Consider the following 21452-nt stretch of genomic DNA (forward strand, 5'->3'; position numbering starts at 1 on the left):
TCGACAGCACTAAAAGTATATATACGATTTTGTCAATAAGGGAACGACATGAGTAATGTATTTTGTTTTAATGCCAGTATGGCCCCAAGTCATTAAACAAATCAAAGACAGATGTACAACCAATGATGGAGCATCCTTTAATTGTTCCAAATTGTGAAATGAACAAGGAATTTAATTTCCAACTATTGAGATTTTGTTTAATCTCGAAACAATTTCCAACATTTTTACCCAGATGCCACATTAAAGGTAAACATTTTGTCCCATGACATGTTGAACGCTGAAAGTTTGTCCGTTGACATCCTGTCTGCACACCACGTTCAAATTGTCAATGGTAAAAATGTCATTGGTAAAGTTCCATCAATTGCCTTAAAACCTGTATCAAAAAAGAAGATTTAAATTATGCAGATTGATGGTAATTTGTACCAAAAAATTATTTACACTGAACTTTTTTCCAAATTTTGTTTTATTTGAGATCGTATTGGTTTAAAATTGAGTAAATTGAGTTAATTTAAAGTAAATTAAATAATTTAAGTAAATTAAGTTCAATGCCAATTCATCGGTTCCCTTTGTTTTACGCAAACGGACAATAGACTCGTAATGACTATTTTCTGCTTCAGTAAAATATGTTAATGCACACGTGTGTGTATGCGCACGCACGCGTGTGCATTTATTGTGGATATTGTACATGCTACAGTAGTAGGCTACTAATAAAATAAATTAAAAAAAGATATAAACAAATCTGCGAATATTTTTTTTTTATAACAAAATATACGATGTACTTTGTCGTCATATTACAAAGCATAAAAGCCTACTTATTGGTTATTTCAGTACTCTTGGGGCAGCTAATGTCATCATGTAAAGGCCACCGCAGACCTTTGCATGCGCATGCAATTGAAATTGCATGATTGCAAACAACTTTTTTCTCGTTGCAGTGATCCGCGACAACCAGCAATTTTACTCTAACAGTGATCAAAATGGCGGCAATCAATTTGAACGCTGTTATAGCTATACACATAATATTATGTCATCGAAACATTTTTACAACATATTTGTTATGACGTAGAAGACGGAATTTACGTAAAGTAACACTGAATTCGTCCCGCACGCTTTCTGGTCCTTTAGGATATAACCACACAACCTATATAAACATACCTGGTATTCCAAACGCAGATTCCATATCTGCAAGACATATTCCCCTTTTAGCCCTGTTGATATATTCAGCGGATGCTGTGTGAAAAAGACATGGCATTGTCTGCCACATCACCACTAATTCATCCTATTTTTCTGTAGACCACATGCTGGCCTCAGACCACAATTAATTTCACTATATTTTCTCATGTAGCCCCAGTGGCTGTAGCACTTTTATTAATTTCACCAGGCCATTAGCATTTCACAGGAAACATTACCTGCCTGGGCCCAATGAACACTCAAAGGGAAGATCTCTGTTGCCCAGCTCTTTTCCGCGTTATATCAATGTAAACAAGGGACCGAATCACACCCATTTCTGTGCATTTTACACAAATTTTGCATGACTTCAAGGTGCTCTGGGGGACAGTATGCAGTATCCAGTGTAAACCAAGTGCACATATTCACTAACTGCATCCTCTTACCTGTCAAACCCAGTGTAACAATCCAGTATACAAAGCAGCTCCCCAGCCATTAATCACATAACAAGAAAACTATATTTTCTCGCATTAGTTTCCGTATTTTGGACAACCAAATGGGTGGATAACTCTAGTCTGACGTCTGCTGCTGGAGGCTGCCATGTTGTGTCATGTGATCACTATCTATCCGTTCATTGGCAGTTTAAATTATTGCGTCAACGTTTTGATGCATTGAAGGCGCACACGTTTGCGACAGCGTGCAGTTAGATGCAATTACATGCAGTAAAATCAAACATGTTTGAACGGAACAATTTCAGTTGCATGCAACACAAATTGCATCGCAGGCTAGCGTACACGATGCAACAACGTACGATTTCAGTTAGCCTACATGCAACAAACATTGCACCTTGTCGCAAAGGTCTGCGGTGGCTTTAAGTCTTAGTATCAAGACTTTAGATCTAATCTGTTCTTATTTCATGCAAATCGCTTAAACTTAAACTGACACTCAATTAACTGACCTTTGGAATAATCCCTTTAGTAATGGAACAGTCCGGGTTTTTTTTATATGTGCCCTTGCGGTGACGTTAGTGTAAGTCAATACTACAAGATAGATTTCGATTTTATCTCAGAATAATATAAGCTAATTAAATATGATTCATTTTTACCATAACATTGAATAATGTCAAATAGTAGATCTACTGGACAATTATGGCGTATCCAGTCCATTCCAATAAGCCGACGACTTTTAGGAAGACCCGGACCAAACTCGCAGAAGCTGAGGCCAAGTCAGGTCATTCTGGCGTTGTCAAAATATAGAACATGTTCTATGTTATCTACTGCCAGATCTGTAATTCGCGCCAGCACAGACGCAGTGTGTTTTGTCACATTCCATTCTGATTCGGGGCGGGATTTAGCTCAGTCGGTTGGGTACTCGTTTGAGGTGCTTGCGTCGCAAGGTCGAACCACCTCGGTGGATCCATTCAACTGACTAGTTTTTCGCGTTCCAACCAGTGGACCACACACTGGTCAAAGGCCGTGGTATGTGCGTTGCTGTCTGTAGGAAAGTGCATATAAAAGATCCCTCGCTGCATTAGGACAGATGTAGCGGGTTTCCTCTGATGACTACGAGTCAGTTACCAAATGTTTGACATCCAATAGCCGATGATTAATTGATCGATGTACTCTGCTGGTGTTGTTAAACAAAATAAATATTACATTCAATTCTGTTTCAATCAATTTCCTTTTCAACTGATGCCATACACGCCAGAACCTAAAATCGATGGTCGACCAACCGACTATCTTTGTAAAATTCTTAGTCGCCTTTAGCCAATAACGGTGTGGCGGAACGTAGCCCATTGGTGATGCGTTCGCTCGATGCGCATTCGGTCTGGGATCAATCCCCGTCGGTTGGCCAATTGGGCTATTTCTCGTTCCATCCAGTGCACTACGACTGGCATATCAAAGGCCGTGGTAAGTACTACCCTGTCTGTGGGATGGTTCATATAAAATATCCCTTGCTGATAATCGAAAAGAGTAGCCCATGAAGTGGCGACAACGGGTTTCCTCTCTCAATATCTGTGGTCCTTAGCCATATGTCTGACGCCATATAACCGTAAATAAAATGTGTCGAGTGCGTCGTTAAATAAAACATTTCCTTCCTTCCTTCCAATAACAGTCGCCACGGGTGATCGGTAGACCGCTAAATTTCAACCTTGATATATTTGAAGGCCGCCGCTTGGGTAGGTTCCACTGTAATTTCCCCATGTTTGAATACCAGGTGACTCACAAGCATGAATAGTTAATGTTATGATGGACAACATAACGTAGGTCATATTTATTCAATCACTGTTCCTAACAACAATGAAGGACAATTAACATTAATAATTCAATGACCAAGATATCGGAAAGCGTGAAGGGTCATTTGGACCAACTCAATTCCCATTGCCAATAATACTAATATTTTGTTTTTAACCTTAGAAGCATTTTGAGAGTACTGCTAAATCGATACACGTCTCCTACCAGACCCAACGATTTTTCGTACCTCCTAAATTCAAGGGCCAATAAGCTGTGTATCAACCATTCAAGGCAGCACAGGAATAAAAAAAATATAACTTTGACTTTGTTAAATGCAACCTGAAGTCAAGCGTGGAAATCATTAACCGTGAGACCTATAAAACGAATCAATAGGAGACTCTGAGCGTAGCGGCTACACGTTTAGTTTGTGGCTCCTGTATTTTTCTCCAAATTTTGTGATTATTACTGGAAAACAATGTCTATATCAAATTCTGACACCGAGATGGTGGCGCTAGATAACTTGTTAACGGAAGAGAAGAAACCCGAGATTCGAAAACAAGACCAGTGGCCGAGGAAGTCGGAGTATCTTCTGTCTCTCATAGGTTACACCGTGGGACTGGGCAATATCTGGCGCTTCCCGTACATTTGTCAGCGAAACGGTGGAGGTGAGATTTTTGATGATGAATCTATAGTAAAAATTGTCATAAATATATGAGTGTATTATGATGATGATGGTGATGAGTTAGCTTGGTTTTGTGTTTACATTAAAGGGACATTCCCGAGTTTGCTGCAATGTTTAAGATGTTATCGACTAACAGAGACTTTTTAATGATTGTAATTACATATCAAATATATTTTTCTGCATAAAATATTAGTGGCTCTATATTAAACGTGTTTCTCTTGTGTGTATTATGTAATTATATATTGTATGCGAATATTTGCTAATATACATGTAGCTTAAAGCAATAAAAGAATAAACACTGGGTGAAATCGCCGTACATTAGATATACAGAGAAAATTACTAAACATGATCCGGGTTTTTTCTTCTCTTCTACAATGACTGTCTAAAATGATCAGGGCCGTATCTCCGCACAATGCAAAGTCGAATGGGCATTTGGCAAAAAATAGTGGATGACATGGGCGTCATTTAATTTGCTGAAGAAAAGTGGGGGGGGGGGGGGGGGGGGACCGTTTATGACAACTATTTTGTTAAGCAATCCCTCCGTTCATCCAGAACAGACAGAAGTTTTTGATGCATTCTGGTCGAATGCATGGGGTACGTTACATTACTGCGTGATAATGTGGGTTTTTTTTTTTATACTAAAATACATTGTAAACTAATGGAAATTAAAATTTAACTACTTTGTTTTAATAATTTGCAAAGGTTTATGTATACGAAGATGATCGTTTCATTTTCAGCAATTTAAATGTAGCATTAAATACTATTATAATTGTGACGCAAACGATTTAACCCTAAATCACTGCTGTACATATAATAATAGTATAACACATATATCCACCCCCCCCCCCCCTCCCTCCCACACACACCCACACAATAGTTGTAGATACATATATACACACGTGCCAGGATGGCTGCAAAATGGTATTTTAGATCCCGTAGTGTATTGCACCTTCCATGTTCGTTCATTCCAAGAGTTTGTTTGTACCTTGCTTGTACACATATTACATGTTTTGTATCTAGGTCCATATGTGGAATGATTATATGCAATAAAGTTTATTTTTATCTGCCCCCCCCCCCCCCCCCCCCCCTCCTAAAAATAAACAAAAATAAAATAAATCCTAGCTAAGGCCCTGCATTCTGGTCGCAATACATTATTGCGTGATAATATGTTATATTTTATACTAAAGTACTGAAACTTAACATTTAATTAATTTTTATAATTTGCACAGATTGATGTATAGGAAGATGATCGTTTCATTTCCAACTTAAATGTATCATTAGATACTATAATAATTGTGACGCAAACGATCTTTCATTTGTAATGACTAACCAGAATTTTAAATCAGTTTTCGAGTAAAGCATATTATATAATTTGTATAGATTACAGTGGTTAAAAGCCTACAGCTGAAGAAAGCCATATAAATAAAATAAAACAACATAATTACAATAATTTGTATCATGCCACTGTTTTATTTGGAACTTTAAGCATTTTAATTAGACCAACTCGTGTTGTAGGCATATAAGAACACAATGAACATAATGCATGACTTTTCAAAAACCCAAAAGTGTGTGTGTGTGTGTGTGTGTGTGTGTGTGTGTGTGCGTTTTGGGTGGGTGGGTGGTGGCAGTATATCCTTCCACCCCCCACCAAGTGACACCCATGATCATCGGTTATTGGATGTCAAACATAATATGATTATTACAGTTTAATTTCAATTATTCAACATTATTAAAGAATTATAATGTCGGTCTGTATATCAAGTCAGAAAATGGCGAACACATGCGCTTGTGAAACTTTATTTGAACACAACAGTTTGACTTTGTTCAGTCTTGTCATAAACTATTTCAACGACTTTAAATTACGTGGTGTGGGGTGTGATTTTAATATTTAACATAGACCTATTTAGGACACAAATTGAAACAGTGGGGTGTGGGGTGTGTTCTAACATCCCACCGCCAAGTGACGCACATGTCAATACACATTACGCACCTGAATTCACCGGTCTTGTCTTTCAGCTTTTGAACGTTAAACAAGGCACCGCAAATGTAGTTGTTTTTACAGAACTAGGAAGAGTGCCTTTACAAATTGGGCGTAAATTCAGAATGGTTAAATATTGGTTGAAACTGCCACAAACGAAACATTATTTGATTTTAACATTATTATGTGAAAATATGTTAAAGCATATGAATCCCTCTAACTGGATTTATCAGGTTAGATTTCTATTATTATCTACAGGTTTTGAAGATGTTTGTTTTTGTCAATAGTGTTGTTTTGTTTTTAAAATCTTCTAAAATACGCCCAACTGATCAGTTTATTCAAGATAAATATGTTATAATAGACAGATTTCCTAAATGTCATATATATATATACTACTCAAAAGAATTTAAGGGTCAAAAATTTATAACCAAATAAGTTTCAGAGTGTATTAGATTGATGATGTAAACTACACCAAAAATTTAATTTATTGTTCCATATTTACAAAAACCCACAAATAAACGTCACTGTATACAAGAAAGTCACATGACATGCTGTCAAAGTTGAAGGTTGTCAAACATGGATTTTACACATTAGAACATTCGTTTAATAGTGTGTGAATCCACCCCTGGCGCGAATACACTCGACACATCGTTGCCTCATGCTGTTGATCAGACGTCTGAAGAACTCTTGGGGAATGGCCTGCCACTCTGCCATAAGAAGTTGACCCAGATCATGAAGGTTGGCCGGAGGGGCATGGTTATCCCGAACTCTCCTGCCTAATTCGTCCCAGGCGTGCTCTGTTGGGGCCAAGTCAGGCGAATATGCTGGCCAATCCATCCTGGCGATACCTTGTTGTCTGAGAAAGTCCGTTACCACCCTGGCGCGGTGGGGTCTGGCATTGTCATCCTGCAGAACTGCCCCGCCGCCAATCTGCTGAAGGCCTGGGAGAACCAACGGCCGGATAATCTCATTCAGATAGCGGATTCCATTCAGATTGCCATCCACCACATAGAGGGGGGTCCTGTGGTGGATAGAGATGCCGCCCCACACCATGACGCTGCCACCACCGAACCGGTGACGTTGTCTTAACGTAAACGTCAGCGAAGCGCTCCCCAGGACGTCTGTAGACACGAACCCGACCGTCGTTGAACTGGAGACTAAACCTGGACTCATCAGTGAACACCACTCGACCCCACTGAACACGTTGCCACCGCAGATGAAGTGTGCACCAGTGACGTCTGGCCGTTCTGTGACGTGGTAGGAGTGGTGGTCGAACAGCCTGGCGACGGCAGCGTAGATTATTGGCTCTCAAACGATTGCGTATGGTTTGATCAGACACTCGAGTTCCAGTCGCAGTCCGCAGATTGTCACGTAATCGGCGTGCAGTGGTTGTGCGTTGACGTAGAGCCATATTGGTGATGTAGCGGTCCTCTCTATGTGTAGTGCTTCGGGGTCTTCCCGAACGTGGACGATTTCGAACAGAATTCGTTGCTTGGTACCGTTGCCACAGTCGGCCAACGACACTCTGACTGACACCAAGTCTCAGAGCAACATTTCTTTGCGTATTGCCATCCTGAAGCCAAGCAATAGCCCTTCCTCGATCTTCGATAGTCAGTTGACGTCGTACCATTGTCGAATTTGGAGTGTGCACCGTACACGAACGCATGCTCCAATTATACAGAAATTCAGCATTGGGAACATGGAATACACATGCAAAGCGTGCAAATGAAGCGCTTTGTGAAAAAGCAAGTTATGAGCACTTAGCAGACCTTTCGCTTTCGCCCTAATTTACGTGCAAATGTAAGCATGTTTTCGCCATTAGAACTAGTCGACAGTGTCAATGACAGTGGATTTTAATTCATTTATTGGTTGCTTAGACCCACTTTCGTCAAAATGGAACAATACCATGCGTGACATTATGGTCTAGCTAATATAATTGACATTCAGAAAATAATGTCGAAAATATCGTCTGACCCTTAAATTCTTTTGAGTAGTAATATAATATATACATGTATATACTCTTCAAAAAGGTAGCGGAACCTGAAATATTAAAACATACATTTTGACCACAGACATCCTAGTAAAGAACGTTCAGGTCTGTTTATCAACGCACCGAAACACATTCCATAGTTTGCACATGCATCACGCAGTTGCCCCGTACAAGTGCGTGAGGTGTCATTGTCGATTTAGACAATTTCCAGGAAGGTCCATTAATCACTGTGAAACATTATTTCTGTCAATCCTTTACATTCTGTTGATCATACAGTTGTTACTGTTTTGTTTTTAGTCATTTTTATTGTTTGAATTTGCGATTTACTGATAAAACAACATCAATTTCACTTCTCACCCCAATCATCCTTCAAGATCTTTGCTGGTCATAAAAACTACTGTAATACTGAACTACCGGTTTTAATGTTTGCCCAATTAATTCACTATTGTCATATAACCTTTCCTCACAGCTAATATACCTTGCAATTTTGGCAGTATATATATATATAACACAGTTGACACACTTTTTGTTCACAATATTTCCTACCTTGGAACTATCAATTCCTGACTGTTATACAACACTAATAAAGAATTTCGTGTTTCTTCCAATCAACTGCTCATTGAACAAGGGAAGTATTATGGTAAGGATTAGAAAGAAAATATAAATTGTGCAATAAGGACGACACGTTATGTCCATTGTATGTATGAATGTATATATATATATATATATATATATATATATATATATATATATATATATATATATATATATATATATATATACGATCTCGTTATTTTAAGAAATAATATTGATTCAAACCGTCGATGTATAAAATTGTACAATTATTATTATATTATTACGAACAAACGAAATTTGCGCCTAAGAAGCAGTGTTCTGTGTATTACGTGTCTTATGTTTATGTTACACCCCACAGGAGCCTTCCTGATACCATACTGCATATTTATCATCGCACTGTGCTACCCGATATTATTCCTGGAGCAAGCGATTGGACAATATTCAGGACTAAGTCCCACAGAGATATGGAGTATGTGCCCAATGTTGAAAGGTAAGCATCGCTTCAAGATATGAGTAGCCATTAGAACGCCATATTCAATTTTGAAACTTTGTATTTTTATTTTTATCCCACTGCCCCCTTTCCTTTCTCTCCTTTGCATCCCATCTCATTTCTTCCCGATCTGGCAACTCCTCTTATCTTTCAACTTCTTTCGCTGTCCACCTCCGCATCCCAGTCCTTGTCTCTCCAACCGTGACAGGTGCTTGTCTCTTGTGGCTATCTGTGCCACACACCTGCCATTCCCCATCAGCTTTTAGCTGTGAGCTTAGTCTAACCACTTCGGGGAGTGTTCAGTAGTTACCTCTGGCATTTTTAAGAGGCACTTGTAACCACCTACTATGCACCCCTACTACCGGCGGTCGTTAGTTAGTGCCGTGGGTCAAACCAGCTTTATTAGCGGCAGAGGACGAGGATGCCAGGTGGGTGCAGGGAAATACACAGAGAGGAGGAAGTTGAGACAGGTAGGTGATGGTGTGGACAGCTCAGAAGACAGAGTCGGAGGAAACTAACAGAAAGGATCGAAACGGATTGAAATCGTGGGAGAAATTGGAAAGTGTTTTTATATTAAGATAATGAGAATGATAGGCTCAATTTTAAAACTTGCTGGAGTAAGATATAAAAAAAAAAAAAAAAAAAAAAATTGTATGGGAGAGACGCATTGGATATACAAAAAAATTATACATACATACATACATACATACATACACACAGAGAGATAGAGATAGAGAGAGAGAGAGAGAGAGAGAGAGAGAGAGAGAGAGAGAGAGAGAGAGAGAGAGAGAGAGAGAGAGAGAGAGAGAGAGAAATTGAGAGAGACACACAAAGAGATATGCTGGGAGATATAGAGAAAGAGGGAGGGAGAGAAAGAGAGACAGTCAGATAGAGACAGATACATGTATACATATATTTTAGATAGAGACAGAGATAGAGAGGGACAGGGGCACACAGAGACAGAGATGTGTGACATTGATAATAAATTGAATTGACCTTGTAAATTGACCTGGGTCTACAATATATTGAAACAAGTGAGAGTGCACGTCATATTATTACATAATTTGCGGCAGTATCCGTTTGAGTTTTAGGTATGCGCAGAATTCATCTGCCCATCCACCCCCATCCCCCATCCCCGCGCCTCCCACAAAATAATCCTAGCAACGGCCCTGGTACCCGACATTATTTTACGTGTTTGAAAATACCAAAAACGTGTCACCTGTATTCAAGTGTACTCCCGTTAATGTACGATTGTCGAAACAGTTATTTGAATAACTTGCCAATGTCACTGTATGAACGTACCATTTGACGTCCATAGGCACATTCAATGTTTATCGTGTTTGTTGCAGTGTTGCTATCAGTCGATGGTTACATTGGTTACGTTCAATCAAGTGTGGCACGCCGTAGCTTTCACCAAGTACGTAAACAAGGGCCGGTATTTCAACCCATGACCTTGGGTGCGGTGCATTTTTTTTACCATTAAACCATGCCCGTAAATTCTCACAAGTGAATGTGTAGGAGCACGATTGGAATCAATTGCGACGGTAGAAACGGAAAATGGTTAATCACTTAATCATGACATTAAACGTACATGCTGTTAACCAGTACCAACGCTACACAAAGAAACCCGACGTCCCTACACAAAGAAACCTTACGAACCTGCACTGTACTAATTGATAATAGTATTAATATTAATACTGCTAAATGATAATAATAATAATGACTGGATTCGAGAGTAATATAACTTAAGCTCTGTGGCATAAGATGTAGGAAACAATATGTATTTTAGACACGGTAGCTGGCTACCATTTGGTCGTCGACAATTGCCGAAGTATAACACACAAGTCATCTCTAGCTCTCACCTACAACATATAAAAAGGAGCATGGCTATAGGTCACTCAAGCTCATTTCTAACGTATGGCACATCCTTGTTTTCAGGCACTGGAATTGGGTAAAGACATATTTTTAGCTTATGCCACATCCCTGTTGTTAGGCACTGGGACTGGGTATAGATATATTTCTAACATATTAATATGACACATCAAGTTGACAGGTACTGAGCACGAGGTACAGACAAATTTCAACACATGACACATCAATGTTTTCAGGCACTGGGTCGGAATGTAGACAGTAACATATTAATATAATACATCAATTCTGTCAGGCACTGGGTCGTGGTGTAGACAGTAACATATTAATATAATCAACAATGTTGTCGGGCACTGGAACGAAATATAAACTCTAACATATTAATATGACACATCAGTGTTGTCAGGCACGGGGTTGGGTGTAGACTCTAACATATTAATATGAAACATCGCGGTTGTCAGGCTCTGGGTCGGGGTGTAGACTCTAACATATTAATATAATGCATCAATGTTGTCGGGCACTAGGACCAAGTATAGACTCTAACATATTAATATGACACATCAATGCTACTAGGCACTGGGTCGGGGTCAAGACACATCAATGTTGTCAAGCACTGGGTCGGGGTCAAGACACATCAATGTTGTCAGGCATTGGGTTGGGGTGTAGATACATCAAAGTTGTCAGACACTGTGTTGGGGTGTAAACACACCAATGTTGTCAGGCACTGGGTCGGAGTGTAGACACATAAATCTTGTCAAGCACTGGGTCGGGGTATAGGCATCTCAATGTTGCCAGGCACTGGATCGGGGTATAGACACATCGATGTTGCCAGGCACTGGGAAGGGGGAATAGACATATCGATATTGTCAGGCACTGGGTCGGGGTGTAGACACATTAATGTTGCCAGGCATTGGGTTGGGGTGTAGATACACCAATGTTGTCAGGCACTGGGTCGGGGTGTTGACATATTAATGTTGTCAGGCACTGGGTTGGGGTGTAGACACATCAATGTCGTCAGGCACTGGGTCGGGGTGTAGACACATCAATGTTGTCAGGCACTGGGTTGGGGTGTAGACACATCAATGTTGTCAGGCACTGGGTCGGGGTGTAGATACATCAATGTTGTCAGGCACTGGGTCGGGGTGTAGACACATCAATGTTGTCAGGCACTGAGTCGGGGTGTAGACACATCAGTGTTGTCGGGCACTGGGTTGGGTGTAGACACACAATGTTGTCAGACACTAGGTCGGGGTGTAGACACATCAATGTTGTCAGGCACTGGGTCAGGGTGTAGACACATCAATGTAGCCAGGCATTGGGTTGGGGTGTAGACTCATAAATGGATACGAGACATCAATGTTGCCAGGCACTGGGTCGGGGTATAGACACATCAATGTTGCCAGGCACTGGGTTGGGGTGTAGACTCATAAATGAATACGAGACATCAATGTTGTCAGGCACTGGGTCGGGGTATAGACACATCAATGTTGTCAGACACTGGGTTGGTGTGTAGACACATCAATGTTGTCAGACACTGGGGCGGGTATAGACACATCAATGTTGCCAGCACTGGGTCTGAGTTTAGACACATGAATGTTGTCAGGCACTGGGTTGGGGTGTATACTGTCATAAATGAATGCGAGACATCAATGTTGTCAGTTACTTGGTCGGGGTTTAGACACTAACTTATTAATATTTATATGACACATCAATGTTGTCAGGTATCGGCCACAGCATGGTGATCATCTCCGTGATCGGCGTCATCCTGTACAGCATCATTGGCTCCTGGAGCATGTTCTACTTTTACAACTCCTTCTCGACGACGCTGGCGTGGACCACGTGCGACAACTGGTGGAACAGCATCCACTGCATCACTGGGGACGAGACTAACAACATCAGCGCTATCGGCAACGTGACTGTTAGTGTGATCGGACTCGAGGTCGCGTACAACACGTCCATGCAACAGCCCGCTGACGTCGGCAGGGAGTACGACCTGTGGGGCAGTAGCAACACCACGAGGACGTCGCTAGAAGAATACTTCTTGTGAGTGGATGTGAAAACCATCTTCTGGTTTCAGGTCATTTGTGGTGGTCAGTAAAGGTACCTGGTTGAAAGTGGAGGCCTGGTCCTCGTTTTTACGAGGGGCGGGACGTAGCCCAGTGATAAAGCGCTCGCTTGATGCGCGCTCGGTCTAGGATTGATCCCGTTGGTGGGCCCATTGGGCTATTTCTCGTTCCAACCAGTGCACCACGACTAATATATCAAAGGCTGTGCTATGTGCTATCCTGTCTGTGGGATGGTGCATATAAAAGATCCCTTGCAGGTAATCGAAAAGAGTAGCACATGAAATGGCGACAGCGGGTTTCCCTTTTCAATATCTGTGTGGTCTTTTACCATATGTCCGACAACATATGACCGTAAATAACAATATGTTGAATGCATCGTTAAATAAAGCATTTCCACCTTTCTTCCGTTTTACAAAGCGATCTCATATCACTAACGATCTATACGCGTTGCGAGTTGGGGTGGACGGGAGTGGGGGTTCAGTGTATGTGGCATTGTTCGTCCATTTCTGAAGATAAAGCCTTGCTCCCCCAACCTAGATACAAATGACCTTAAAGAGATAGAACCTATTTTTTAAACACTAAGGTATATATTTCACCTAGACCCTTGTTTCAACCCGTAAAAATGGACACTAAGTTTGGTTAATTTACAAACCTGTAACAAATTTGGATACAACCTCCATAACCGTTTACCGGCCTCGGTGGCGTCGTGGTAGGCCATCGGTCTACAGGCTGGTAGGTACTGGGTTCGGATCCCAGTCGAGGCATGGGATTTTTAATCCAGATACCGATTCCAAACCTTGAGTGAGTGCTCCGCAAGGCTCAATGGGTAGGTGTAAACCACTTGCACCGACCAGTGATCCATAACTGGTTCAACAAAGGCCATGGTTTGTGCTATCCTGCCTGTGGTAAGCGCAAATAAAAGATCCCTTGCTGCTAATCGGAAGAGTAGCCCATGTAGTGGCGACAGCGGGTTTCCTCTCAAAATCTGTGTGGTCCTTAACCATATGTCTGACGCCATATAACCGTAAATAAAATGTGTTGAGTGCGTCGTTAAATAAAACAATTCTTTCTTTCCATAACCGTTTCTTCTCTGACGCACGTGCGTTTTTAAAAAATATGAAAAATGTATTTTGTGGTGTTAGAAACACCAGGATGACAATAAACATCAGAACAATACAATATAAGTAATGTTTGATTTCAGTGATCATAAACGGCTTTAATAGTGGAAAATAAGCCTTAGTGTTTAAAAGGTAGGTCCCTTTAATTTACATATACACCTCTGCTAGTTGGGTGTCAAAGAAATGTAAATATTTGTATTTGAAGCAATTAACCGGGCTCGGTGGCGCAGTGGTTAAGCCATCGGACTACAGGCTGGTAGGTACAGGGCTCGCAGCTCGGTATCGGCTCCAACCCAAAGCGACTTCTTAAGGGCTCAATAGGTAGGGGTAAGGCCGCTACACCCTCTTCTCTCTCACTAACCACTAACCAATTAGCAACTAACCCACTGACAGACAGCCCAGATGGGTGAGGTATGTGCCCAGGAAAGCGTGCTTGAACCTTAATTGGATATAAGTAAGAAAATAAGTTGAAATGAAATGAAGCAATTTATTAATGAATATCATCAGTATAAAAATTCAAAACTTAAATTAAAACGGTGTAAAGAGCTATGCATAATTATAAACATCTCGGGCAAGGATATTAAATTTTATAATTTTAAAAATATTTTTTTTTTTACATTTCTTATCATTTAATATCAAAACAAGTTCATTACCAAGTAATAAAAACATGGCCGATTCCAACCCTTATTATTTTTTTTTTATTATTACCCAAAATAATATACATATGTAACTTAAGTTACATATTTTACTTTCTCTAGTTTCCTAAATATGTTTTACAGTACGAGTAAATAATGTGTTTCAATATAATATTTTGGATAGGTACTAAATGATCCCATGCTCTAGACTCATTAAATGTTTATTGACGCGCACAATACCATCAAATGTTGCCCAAGCTTATCAAGGGAATTGAAAATGGTCGTAAACATTAATGACTGTTCATATATATGCATTGCAAGGTCCGTTTCCCACGTTATCAAAACGTTCAAAGAACGTGCGAAGGAGGCGGTTCCCTTGACGCACACGACAGAGGGTACCAAAAGAGTGATTTTTTTTTTGTTTAGTGAATACCACGCTTGGCTTGGCAAAACGCTCGCTTGATGCGCGGTCGGTCCGGGATCGATCCCCGTCGGTTGGTCCATTGGGCTATATCTCATTCCAACCAGTGCACCACGACTGGTATGTGCTATCCTGTCTGTGGGATGATGCCTACAAAAGATCCCATGCTGTGAAGCACTGGCTAGAACAAGCAATAGCCCAATGGATACACCGACGGGGATCGATCCTAGACCGACCGCGCATCAAGCGAACGCTTTATCACTGCGCTACGTCCCGCCCCTTGCTGAAGAGGAACACAATGTTTATTGTATAACAATTTTATGATTGCTTTCACTGATTAAACCTACTGAAATTTCCCATCAGTATTGCATTTTATAAGAAACATTTATTAAATTATCTTTTACTTAGAAGTTGCCACAATGTTCTTTTAAATATTTTAGAATTTTAAATGGTTGGAGTGTCTCTTACACCACTTGACCGGAACATGTTCTTTTGATAATTTAAATCAGTACAAGTTGATAGAATTATGAAATCCAAGGCTTGCCGAGAATTTTTATACTTTGATCAACGAGTGCTGATAAATTATGATATCACAAGTCACGTGGTGGGGGAGGGGGGTTATTTTTTTATCATCCATTATCATTCATTTCATTTGCGACAATTGTAAACAATGTCAGTAATGTGGGTTGAATGTCACTTTATCCTGCAACCACCGTTTCTATTGACTGAATATGATTACGATAAAGCAAAGTGACGTCACACGCATAGCTACATTACAAAATCGCTCATTTGACTTCTAGGTCATCATACAATGTGGCTGAAATAACAGAAATAATAGCTCTCCCCCTTATTTTTTTATGGTCTGCAGGATAAAGATAATAACTAGTTAATGACGTTGGATATCTGCTTTATCCTGTTCAAACCGAATGAAGAATTCCGCTCGGCAGAGCCTCACGGAATTTCCAATTCTTACCTTCATATGTCAAGCAGATATCCGACGTCATTAACTAGGTATTCTCTATATATTTGGCAGCAGTGGCGTGACGTCACTAATGATAGGTTTAGCGCTGAAACATACACAGTGGCGTAACAAAAGATGATAATTTAATGTAATAACCATGTTAATAATAGTATGCAAATGTGCAAGGTCTCTGAACAATGTCTTGCTGTGGATGGGTCATTTGTTTACAAGACAACAAGAACTGTATACCTGAGTGTAACGTTTTCAAAGATTTAGTTAAAATGTGTGACGTCAAAAATAACTTGTCCTAATCGTCATCATCATTTCCTGTCATGCCTAGTGGCATTTAGGTCAGCGACGAGGTTCCTCTACGCCAGTCTATCCCTTGCCAATCTCTCGATGCTGCCCCAACTGTGTCGTGTCTCCTTCATCTCTATTTCCCCTTTTCGGCGCCATGTTGTTTTCGGACGTCCTCTCTTTCTTTTCCCTTCAAGGGTCAATCCAATTAAAATTAGCTCCACTATTACATGTGGATCTAAAGACAGCCAGTTGGAGCTCATGTCCACCAATCAAAACCTTACTTGCAGAATCCTGCCAGTGATTTAAAAATAATTTGAAAACATTCCGAATTATCCTGAGGGTATACGACATGTTTCGTGTGAATTACGAACGCCTTAAAACATGTTTTATTTTATAAAATAAATAATTTGTAATGTAAAACTGAAGACTGATTTAGTTTTTTTTAATTTTATAAATAAATAAATAATGTTTAATGTAAAATTGAAAACTGATAACCCACCCCGTACGTATTGGTATAGTTCACTGTACTGCGGCCACTAAAATAGACTCGCCCGATATTTTTTAGAATTTGTATGCTCCCAAATAACGTTATAAAAGGCGAAGTGTGATTGGTCAATATTTAAATTATTATTTACAGACGAAATGTTACCTGGACATTGGGGACTACGCAGTGTTGTTAGTTTTAAATCAATGGCAGGATTCTGCAAGTAAGGTTTTGATTGGTGGACATGAGCTCCAACTGGCTGTCTTTAGATCCACATGTAATAGTGGAGCTAATTTTAATTAGATTGCTTCAAGGGTCTACAGTTCTCGTGATAGATGTGTCGTCTTTTCGGAGCACGTGGCCAATCCACTTCACCGTCTTCTGTCCTAATCGTGATGACGTCATATTACCGATGGCGGGCACTTTAGTACTGTGATTTACTGAAAATTGAATTAAAATGTTATTTTAGAAGCGTAATATGATAAATAGAATTCACTACTCGTGTTTTTAATATGTAAAATATCAAACTAGTCTAGTTAATCGATATTTGTCTCGGCAGAGCCTCGACAAATACCGATTAGCACAGACTCGGTTTATATTTTCCATATTAAAAAATACTCGTAACGAATCCTCTGTATAATTTACGTACAGCATATGACTAATTCACACAGCTCCCTTAAGCTCTCTTAAGGAACTTCGTATATTTCTCGGAAGTATTTTCGCAAAGTTGCTAGAGCTGAGTGAATTAGGCCCTAGAGCTGTGGTACCCTTTTTGATGTCGTACGGTGTAACCAGCCTGAAACCCTGACAATTATCCACGGCAATCGGATATATTACCGTGGAGATTGCCGCGGTGTTTTAAATTTTTCGTGGCATTTATTACGTCAGGGGAACATTCAATTTTCTATGACAGAGTTATCATTTACACATAAACCTTAAAATTGCCATGAAAACCTCCATGGAGACCATATTTTCACGGGCTATTATTAATATATTTTTATGTAATTATTATTATTTTATTTTTTGTTTTTCTTTGTCCATTTTCTTGATTGCCAGGGTTGCAACCTGAAATTTTGTCTTTGTTATTTATACGTAGCCCAGTGGTAAATCGCTCGCCTGATGTGCGGTCGGTCTAGGATCGATACCCGTCGGCGGACCCATTGCGCTATTTCTCGTTCCAGCCAGTGCACCACGACAGGTAGGTGCTATCCTATCTGTGGGATGGCGCATATAAATGTCGCGTGTTTTTTTCTCTAAGACTATATGTCAGAATTACCAAATGTTTCAAATCCAATAGCCAATGATTAGCAAATCAATGTACTCAGGTGGTGTCGTTAAACAAAACAAACTTTAACTTTACCTTTAGGCGATATTGACGAACTACATACATTTGGAGTTAAATTATACCAGATATTAAATGGACTATCCCGGATTGTTTGCCGTTGTGATAGACCGCGGTTTTATCTACTCTAATCTATCTCATGGTCCATTCCTTGACGTAGTGAGGTAGCTTGCATGTCTCAATGACTCGGAGAGCCACGTCAGCAGAAGCATCAGCTCCTGTTAGGGTTACCAAAGCTGGACTGGTCAAAGGGTACAAACTAGACTAATATGGACCGGACGTGAGTCAAGAAAGACAGCTGTCTAGGAGAAGCAACTCCAAAATCAAAACTGGGCTGGAAAGGCTCAGAATCCTAGTAAGGAAACTCTCCTAGGAGAAGGAAAACTCTAAATTCAAACCAAGTCTACTGAAGTCAGAGTACAGAAGCTATGCATCAGCATTAGCGTGGAAACCGAAACGAAATGTCTGTACATGCACCAAGCTCTATGGTCATCATCATCTACTCTAATAATAATAAATCTGGAGAATGAAACCTATCAATATTTAAAAAAAAAAAAATATATTGAACAAAACATTTGTTTCAGTTTGACTCAGTTATTTCTAAATTTGTTTGACAATGGACAAAAATAATGAATGGATGTTTTTCGACACCCCAGCACAAAAATATACATCCGCTATTGTGAGTCATACAAAGGTAAGTAATATAAGGTAAGTAGGTCTCGTACGAAAGTATTGCAAGCACAAATTCATATGGAGCCTCTACAAATATTAGGACAACAAAATGCACTGCATACCAAATATGAATATATAGATATAGATATTCTAAACCCGAAACTGTACGTACATTGCGGATTTGTCAATAGAGTAGCTACATCAATTAAACTGGCTACAAATTCGAGATAGATGCTTCAAAGTAGTCCAGGAGCCTAATTCACAAAGGTCTCGTAGGCTCTGCTAAACAACAAAGCATCCTTTTTGCAAGTCTTTTATCATTGCACTGCAGGATCGCAAAGTTGGGAGAGTTTAGTGAATTTGGGCCAGGTTTTTTTTGTCTGGCTGTAATTTCCATAATATTATTTGTAGGTTCCTTTCTGTGCCGATATTACTACGTTGTTCGTAAACTATACCGGCCTCGGTGGCGCAGGTTGGTAGACACAGCGTTCGCAGCCCAGTACCGGCTCCAACCCAGAGTGAGTTCTTAAGGGCTCAATGGGTAGGTGTAAGGCCACTACACCCTCTTCTCTCTCACTAACCAAAGACAGACAGCTCAGATAGCTGAGGTGTGTGCCCAGGACAGCGTGCGTATAAGCACGAAAATAAATTGAAATGAAACGTAAACTATATTCAGGTAATTACATGCGATATTATACTATTGATGGATAATATTTGCTTTAACTTTGTCAATATTATTTGAAGGTTCAACACGCTGAGGATTTCATCAGGTTTTGGCGATGTAGGCAAGCTACAGATGCACCTCGCTATTTGTCTACTAGTCTACTGGTTCCTAATCTACGTGTGTGTCATGAAAGGAATCAAAACTGTCGGGAAGGTAACGACTGTAATTTAAATTTGTTTGCCGTCTCTTATTTTGTCTATATTATTTATTTTTCTGTAATCTGTCTACACCTGTTGGTCAGTGGAGTACTTGCCTGGGGTACTCATGATCCACCCAGCTGTAATCTGTCTACACCTGCTGGTCAGTGGAGTACTTGTCTGGGGTACTCATGATCCACCCAGCTTGATGGACTCATTCTCTAATTTTCCGGGGCGAGGCGTAGCCCAGTGGTAAAGCGCTCGCTTGATGCGCCGTCGGTTTAGGATCGATATCCGTCGGTGGCCCCATTGCGCTATTTCTCGCTCCAGCCGTTTCTAATCTATTTTATCTGTGGTCTATGTTTGTCTAGTCTATCTTTGTCTGTAGTCTGTGTCTCTTGCAGTTACCGTCTCTGTGGGATCGTACATATAAAAAATCCTTTGCTACTATTGAAAAAAAAATTGTAGCGGGTTTTATCTCTGTGACTGTCAAAATTACCATATGTTTGACATCCAATAGCCGATGATTAATAAACAATGTACTCTAGTGGTGTCGTTAAACAAACACATTTTTGTCTTGTAGTTACTGTCTCTAATCTATTTAATCTGTGACCTATGCTTGTCTAGTCTATCTGTGTCTGTAGTCGGTTTGTCTGGTACTTACTGTTTCTAATCTATTTAATCTATGACCTATGCTTGTCTAGTCTATCTGTGTCTGTAGTCGGTTTGTCTGGTACTTACTGTTTCTAATCTATTTTATCTGTGACCTATGTTTGTCTAGTCATCTTTGTCTGTAGTCGGTTTGTCTGGTACTTACTGTTGCTGATCTATTTTATCTGTGGCCTATGTTTGTCTAGTCTATCTTTGCCTGTAGTCGGTTTGTCTGGTACTTACTGTTTCTAATCTAGTTTATCTGTAGCCTATGTGTGTCTAGTTTATTGGTCTGTAGTATGTTTTTCTTGCATTCTATGCTTTTCTTGTCGACTCGACTACATTAGCCAGCTTTTGCACGGTGTTAGATAAATCTGTGTAGCAACCCGGAGCTAGAAGATTTGTACCTACGAGTAACAACATAACTCGTGTTTGACAACGATAGACGTCATAACTCATGTTTTGAAGAATTCTGTCGAATTAGGTACTCCCCAAGTTGCCATTTCACGTTGTATCATTATTTAATGGTTTTTTTTTTTTAAACAAATCAATATTTTTAACTTTATATTGATATGTGGTTACATAATGGGGACTATATTCTTCGCGTATGATTAAATGAATGTGTAGGTGAAATGGGTTTGAATTGTTCTGCAATAAACAAACCGTCTTTTACAAAAGTAATGTTTTGTTTCCGCAATTAAATGGGCAATGAAAAACCCAGTTATCCTGCGAACCCTGTACCTACTAGCCTGTAGTCCGATTGCTTAACCACGACACCACCGAGGTCGGTTAGACCCACATGAAATCTTTGTATTATATACACGCATGACTACTCTAATAAGTGCATGAATGAATGAATAATTGAATGAGTGAGTGAGTGAGTTTGTGAGTGTGTGGGTGGGCGGTTGGGTGAGTGAGTGAGATAGTGGATGGGTGGGTGGACGGATGTATGGATGGA

At 40.0% G+C, this 21452-nt stretch overlaps 1 protein-coding gene across 1 annotated transcript in view; it reads left to right on the top strand.

The window, feature by feature from the left end:
• The first annotated feature begins 3778 nt into the window (after positions 1 to 3778).
• LOC121388109 (sodium- and chloride-dependent GABA transporter 1-like) overlaps positions 3779 to 21452 on the top strand; it is a 40775-nt gene continuing 23101 nt past the window's right edge. Inside the window, exons 1-4 of the mRNA XM_041519327.1 lie at positions 3779 to 4063; positions 8983 to 9114; positions 12705 to 13026; positions 19727 to 19859. Of these exons, the coding sequence (XP_041375261.1) occupies positions 3874 to 4063; positions 8983 to 9114; positions 12705 to 13026; positions 19727 to 19859 (777 nt within the window). The 5' untranslated portion in view covers positions 3779 to 3873. The remainder of the gene's footprint in view (positions 4064 to 8982; positions 9115 to 12704; positions 13027 to 19726; positions 19860 to 21452) is intronic.

Source organism: Gigantopelta aegis, chromosome 14, assembly GCF_016097555.1.
Source record: "Gigantopelta aegis isolate Gae_Host chromosome 14, Gae_host_genome, whole genome shotgun sequence".
Lineage (NCBI taxonomy): Eukaryota > Metazoa > Mollusca > Gastropoda > Neomphalida > Peltospiridae > Gigantopelta > Gigantopelta aegis.